We start from the raw sequence: 7,214 nt of genomic DNA on the forward strand, positions 1-7,214 counted from the left end.
TGTTCTTGCATTGAGTAAGTACTTGAGTGGAGGCCCAATGTCCATCTGCTGCCTTACTACTAAACCTATAAATATATGCACATAGACCTATTTCCCCACCCTCCTATATAAATATATTTACATATGTACATGCCAGTATTTAGACCTCTATAAGTACCCTTTGTCCCCTAGTTCTTTCCTCTATTTCTTTTTGCTTTCCTCTTGTCCCACTATCATGCATAGCCTTCATTTGGGTTTCAGTCATTTATCTCGGTTACACTGCCGTTGCTGAATCCCTACCAGGCCTCTCACACCCTCCTTGCCACTGATTTTGGATCAGTTGTTGCTCCCTGCCCCTGGGTTGGTCAGCACCACCTCCTTACCCCGCCTCCCTCCCCCTCTCCCATGTCCCCCCAGAACCATTGGCCCCGTTGTTTTCTCCTCCATACTATTCATCCAGTCTATCTTATCTAGATAGGTCTGTAGAGATAATAATGTGCACTGAAAATCAAGCCAAAGCAAGATAGGCGGCGAATGAGAACACAGCGATGACAACAAAAAAGAAAACCAATGACCCATAAAAGAATAAATTAATTAAAAGAAAAAGAATTTAAAAAGAAAGAAAAGCCTGTGAATAGATCAAGGTCTGATTTTTGATCTCTAGGCGCGTCCTTCAGTCAGGTCCGATGGCGTGCCACGTTCTGGCCCCAGACTCTGTCCTTTGTACTCCCTCGGGGGCTCCCTGCTCTGCTCCCACGGTTGCTCTGCTGCATGCCTTTAGTGGTTTTCCTCGGTGTCACGGGGTCAGTCCGGGCCAGTCCCGACACTGAGTCTCCAGTGTTGTCCTCCTTAGGGCCCTGGGCCAGCAAGGGATGGTGTGTCTTGTAGTGGGATCAGCCGTATGGTCCACTCTGTGCATTGGCTGTTCAGAGCGGGGATGTCGTCCTCCAGGCCTGGTGGGCCAGAATGTGCTCCACTCTCTCTTCCTCCCCCTTCGTTTGCTCCCTTGTGCTCTGATGTCTGATCAACTTGCAGAGAAATCTTTGTAGTATAATTGTTGTCAAACTGTAAAACCAAACCATGACCCACCCCCATCCCTGAATGCAAGCATGTTAAATGTTTGTGTGAATATGGAGAAAGGTTATGCATCTGGAAGGATGAGTGGAGACTAAGGAGGAAGATAAGGAAAAATCATAGCTATACACAGAGCCCCAAACTCACTGCCATTGAGTCAGTACTGGCCCATAGCAACCCTATCGGGCAGAGTAGATCTGTTTTGAGTTTCTGAGACTGCACCTTTACGAGAATTGACAGCCCCTTCTTTCTCCTCTGGAGCTGCTGTTGGTTTTGAACTGCCAACCTTGCAGTCAACAGCCCAACTTGAGTAACCATTGCCACCAGGGCTCCTAATAGCTATAGAAGTCTAAAAAAATTATATCATCAGTAGTTAACATATGTGTGGACAGGGGAAACTTCTAATTGGCTTCCAACCAACTAGAGTACAGTCTTGAAAACCAGGATTCTTTACGTTTTGGCTCTGCCACTTAGCAGCTGAGGATTAGCCTCCTCGTTTGTAAAATGCAGACAGGAATCACATCTACCGCATGAGGTTGATATGACACACAGAGCTAATGTGTCAAAAACAATACTTGAGGTATCTCTCTCTCACTGCTATGGACTTGTTTCTAACCCCGAGCGACCCTGTCGGGTAGGCTAGAACTACACCTATGGATTTCAGAGACTAACTGAACAGTGGAAAGGTTCATCTTTCTCATGTGGAGCTGGTGGTGGTTTTGAACTGCTGGTCTTGTGTTAGCAGCTCAACGGGTAACCTGTTATGCCCTGGCTCCTACACCTGAGACCTAGTGAATCTTAACAAATGTTAAGTGCTGCTGTTTTTATTATGTAAGTTTCATTCATCAACTTTTATTGTGATCATGGACATATTTGGACTTATTTCGGTTCTTTGTCTTTTCTATGTGCACGTGATTTTTGGTCTCTTCTTTCTTGCCTTTTATCGGACTAATAGCCATTTCTTTCCCAGGGGACAGGGAAATTAGGAGTATGTATTTTGCCACGGATATTTCAATGCTGGCATTTATGTTTCTAACCAGGGCTTTGGGATCAGTGTGAAATGGTTTCGCCGTGGCTAGAGAAAACAAAGGGAGTGCACTCATTGCTTAACCACCAAATCTCTTGCCTGGCGAATTCTGACCCAAGTAGGAAAGAGGCAGTGGACCCCACTCAAAGCTGGTGGGTGGCCAACTGTACCACCTTGAATGCATATCAGCCACAGTCTTTGGGCCCCCACCTGTGTATCACAATTTCTCTTCTACTCAGGCCAAAATATCTATGCAAGAGATTTGATTGCTACACGTTGTATAAACTGCCCTTGTTTCCATTTACCATAACCGAACCATTTTGAGCCTGTTTTAAACACATATGTCTACTTTCAAAAGTTGACCACTGCTCACAATGTCTGTCTTCTTAAAAAATGATGTAAGGATTTTAGAATACCTGTGAGTAGTCTTACTTTTATTTTTTTCTAGTATTTGTACTTTCGTCATGTCTGTCTTTCTGAGTCAGATCAGTGGACCATGTTGTTATTGCTGCCCTCTTGTCCTCTCCTGACTCATGCTAACACTGTACATCCTGGGCTCAGACAGTGGGGAGCCACAGGATTTTCGCTGGCTCAGATTTTTGGAAATAGACCAGTAGCCTTTCTGCCTAATCCGTGATGGTCTGGAAGCTCCAGTGAAATCTATTCAGTGTCATACACACGTATCTCCACTGATGGTTGAGTGGTAGCTCTACTTGGCCAGGAATTGAACCCTGGTTTTCTCTAGGTAAGGGGCGAAGTCTACCACAGAATCATCACTGCTTCCATAGCTATTGTGTGGAAGTCTCACATGTCGATTTTTTGCTGTAGATTCGCAAACATTGTGTCACGTGTATGCTAGCAGAAGAGGAATGAATGTGTATTTATGAGCACGTACACAGTTTTTCTTTCACACACACAGACGTCAGATGAGCTCGTTCTTTTCACCTGACACACTGTGGGCCTCTTCGCAGGACGGCATGTAGAGAAGCCATCTGAGAATCACTTTTCAAGCCCATCTTCCTCGAGAGGGATAGCTGTTGCTGGGGCAGGGATAACCCATCAGCGGTCCAGGAAATGCTTGTTAGTTCTTGGAAAGATGCAAAGGTACTGACCTCCTGTCTATCACTCGTCTCTAACTTCTAATGATTGTTCTCTCCAGGGAGACTGTCTGAAGGACTCCTACAGGAGAGAAGTGTGAGTTTTTGTATATTTAGAACAGCACCAGCACCAAACATATCGAGGAGAGACCCACACAGTGAAAAGATAAAGGCGATAAATAAAGGTAAAGAAGAAACCAGACGATATTTTGGAGACTGTCGGTTCTGTGTCTTGAGAACTGTGCTTGGATTAATAGATTGCATCACTCCCAGTACATTAAAAAAAAACAAAACCCATACATGAATGTCTAAGTACTACATAATAAAAAACTTAAGGTGCCCTGGTGGTGTGGTGGTTCCACATCAGGCTGCGAATTGCAAGGTCCTCAGTTTGAATCCACCAGCCACTCCAAGGGAGAACGACTGGGCTTTCCACTACCATGAACAGTTACAGTTTCCGGAACTCACGGGCAGTTCTACTGTGTCCTATCGGGTCACCATGAGTCAGCATTGACTCGATGGTGGTGAGAGTGAGAATAGGAGTGTGTAGACTGGAGAAACAAACCCATGGACACACCTATGTGTATAAGAAAGAGATTTATATACAAGAGCAAGTGAACATTGAGCAAACATCCCAGCACAGAGTAATCAACATGCTATTCTGATTTTTCAGATAGGTCACTCTTTGTTCTCTCTCCACCCCACCCCTGGCCCCCCAAAACGCTTAGCCTTTACACGTTGTGGAGCTTCTTCTAAATTTAAGGCTCTTTTCTTTTCAGGATCTAGAACAGTGCCTTAGGATGAAGTTGAGTCTCACCAAAGTGGTTAATGGCTGTCGCCTAGGAAAATTGAACAACGTGGGTAAAACTGGAGCCGGCACCATGGACATCCCAGGCTGCCTCCTGTACACCAAGACCGGCTCTCCCCCACACCTGACCCAACACACGCTGCGTAATATCCACGGGGTTCCTGCCATGGCGCAGCTCACTCTGTCCTCACTGTAAGTGTTAGGCCTGACCCGTTCTGGCAGCAGCCGCATTACCCTAAGAAGGTGCAGCAGAGAGGAGGACTGTCATATGTGTAAACGTTGCAGATTTGCAGAGTGAAATCCGGAGAGGTAGCTGATATGCATCACCTGGTTTTAATCTGGAAACCACAGGCCAGACCTATATTAAGAGCCGCTTTGGTTTTTCCCCAAGCCTCATAAGTTCCCATAATGCTCTCGGTGTCTCTGTTCTTAGGGCTGGTGGGGCAGGAAATGCTTCCTGAGAGCTGGACTTGGGACTTAGGGACTGTCTTTGGGCACCAGCCACAGGGTTTCTCCGGCCTGTTGCACATTAACTTGCTAGCAATAATGTATGGAAACGAAAGGACTGGAGCTAGCTCATGTCTTGTAACGTCCATACGGACATGATACTTAGAGACCCTGCAGCTTGCTTGAATAACAGCGATTTTGAAAGAAGCAAGGGAGGAGGAGAAGCCAACTGTTCTGAAGCAAGGACTCTGAGATAGTTTGTCATCTCACAGAACCGCTGCACACCGAAAACCTGTCCTCTGCCTTGTACACCCAGTCTAGTTAGCTGGGGCTCGGGTAATGATGCACTTCCTTGTTGCAGACTGCGTTTCCTGCCACACAGCTGGTTTGTGTGAAGGAGAGAGGGCTCCAGCTGTTGGGGAAACAGTCGGCACAATGAGTCACTGTTCTCTTACAGATTTTTCCATATTACTTACAGGGCAGAACATCACGAAGTCTTGGCAGAATATAAGGAAGGCGTTGGAAAGTTCATAGGTAAAAGTTACTTGTTTTTAATGCTCTTGTGATACATGAATGTGTTGAGCAGCTAAGGACCGGGCACTGGGTTTCAAAAATGAATAGGAGACGGCCGCTGCTCTGCTAGGGCAGGCGGGACAGAGAGAAACAGAGAGACCTGCACTTTCTGGGTGAGAGAGGTACATTTCTCACGAAGGAGCCCAGGCAGTGCCACAGTTAGGCGCTCAGCTGCTAACCAGAGGTGGGGATTTGACACTGCCCCCCTGCTCTATGGAAGAAAGGCCCGAGAACCCACTCCAGTAAAGATCACCATCTAGAAAACCCCAAAGGGGGCAGGTCTACTCTGTCACTTGGGGTCACTGTGAGTAGACTCATTGGCCCCATCCACAACAGGTAGCCCGAGAGCCCAGGGTAAGAAAGGCATGACCTGCTCTGGCCTGCACGTCAAAGGTGCGTAAACCGGACCGTGACCAAAGACGGAAATAGAAAGAAGAGAAGAGAGTGTCTTGAGCACAAGGAGGTAACCGGATCAGCAGACCAGAGCCGCGTTAGATAGAGGTGGGTCAGGCACTCTAGGGTCAGACCAAGAGCTCGGGAGAAACTCCCGAGTCTCACAGGTGGCTCCAGCCACCAGCCACCTGTGAGATGCAAACTGTCTCTTTGTAGTGGCACGTAGCACCCGTGGCAGAGGATGAATAGTTGTATGCATGGCGGTATTCCGGTATGTTAACAGTTATTTTGTTCCAGAAATTGGACTTCAGATGTGTCTGCCTATGTCCGTTTCTGTGGAGGAAAAGCTTAGAAGTGACAGAGAGAGAGAGCCAGCTCTTTTGAGGGCTACTGTTCTCTGAGACTTTCCAGGACTCAGTGAGTGTAAATCCTGGCTGCATTGGTCGGTGTAGCCCTCGCTTCCTGGGGGAAACTGCCAGGCGGCTCGTTGGTTGTTATCTGGCCTTGTGTTTCAGGAGAGGAATTTATAGAATCGTGTTTTCCTTGATCCAAGGTAAATTTTACTTCAGAGGACATAAGCATGTAATTTTTTTTTTTTTTTTTAGTTCAAGGATCGCTGGCCTTTAAGAGTGTTTTCCAGTCCAGCCTGTTGGGGCACCACGCCCTGTCCCCAAAGTCCACCCTCATCATTCCCTGGGGATCTTGCTGCTCCCCTCCCCTGCTGTTCCGCTGCACTCCCCCAGTGCTTTGCCTCAGTGTGGCGGGATCAGATCGGGTGCAGTTCCCACACTGTGTCTCTGGTGTTGTCCCCCACAGGGCTATGGGTCAGTGGGGGGCATCATGTCTCATAGTGGGGCTGGCCATGTGGTCCTCTCAGTGGACTGGCTGCTCTAATTGGGGTCATCGTCCTCAAGGCCTGGTGGGCCAGGATGTGCTCCAGTCTCTCCTCCTCCCCCGTCATCTGCTTCTGTGTGCTCCGATCAGATATATCCTTCTGGAGCTGCGGATTCAGTGCCATCCTTTGAAATAACTTCTTCTCGGGGGAGGTGCAGGCATCCACTTAGTATTTGGGGCTGGGACCAGCCCCCCAGACCTCTCCACTGGTTGACATAAGCATATAATTAAGTGAAAAACGGCTGAACTTTCTGTAGATGATTGTAATGATGAAATGGTAGAGAACAAAGAAGAGACCTACCTAGGGTTTTTTTCCCTTTTATTTTTTAACTTTAAAAAAAATCTGAAATAATCCTGTTGAGATCTTTCAAAATGAGAAACACTGGGTAACATATGACATTTAAGCACATCTGGTTTACTAATGTTTTTTGTATTTTTGCCTCTAAATGATTATTTTTGTCTACCTAGTAAACGGTGTCATCTTGAGCCAGTGAAACTCATCCTACAAGTTCCTTGGGAACCCTGGGGGCCCAGTGGCTAAGTACTCAGCTGCTGTCTGTAAGGTGGGCCTTTGTCTGGCCGCTTCCAGCTGGGAAACCCTCTGGGCAGTTCTGCTCTGCCCTGCCCTGCCACCATGAGTTGGAATTGACTCAGCAACACTGGGTTTTTCAGGTTCCCTAAAGTAATGCCCCAGCTTAGCATCCCGCCTGTGCGATAGCAGGGTTATTGATATATGTGTGTATAGTATTTGCCACGTTAATTATTTTTATGCGTCCAAATTAATAACTTTAATTCCATTCCCCAGGACAGCGTTGTTTGTTTGTTTTTTAAAATCATTTTATTGGGGGCTCGTACAACTCTTATCACAATCCATCCATCCATCCATTGTGTCAAGCACATTTGTACATTTGTTGCCCTCATC

At 46.8% G+C, this 7,214-nt stretch overlaps 1 protein-coding gene across 2 annotated transcripts in view; it reads left to right on the plus strand.

Moving 5' to 3' along the window:
- The window catches only part of QTRT2 (queuine tRNA-ribosyltransferase accessory subunit 2), a 25,355-nt gene that overhangs the window by 1,879 nt on the left and 16,262 nt on the right, over positions 1–7,214 (plus strand). Inside the window, exons 2-4 of one of the 2 annotated variants that reach the window (XM_045286194.1) lie at positions 3,240–3,362; positions 3,957–4,177; positions 4,911–4,966. In XM_045286194.1, coding sequence (XP_045142129.1) covers positions 3,978–4,177; positions 4,911–4,966 — 256 coding nt within the window. In that variant the 5' untranslated portion in view covers positions 3,240–3,362; positions 3,957–3,977. The remainder of the gene's footprint in view (positions 1–3,239; positions 3,363–3,956; positions 4,178–4,910; positions 4,967–7,214) is intronic. The other variant, XM_004706410.4, reaches the window with a different exon arrangement.

This window comes from Echinops telfairi, unplaced genomic scaffold (assembly GCF_000313985.2).
Source record: "Echinops telfairi isolate 266 unplaced genomic scaffold, ASM31398v2 ScPeMD7_6;HRSCAF=24_0, whole genome shotgun sequence".
Taxonomy (NCBI): Eukaryota; Metazoa; Chordata; class Mammalia; order Afrosoricida; family Tenrecidae; genus Echinops; species Echinops telfairi.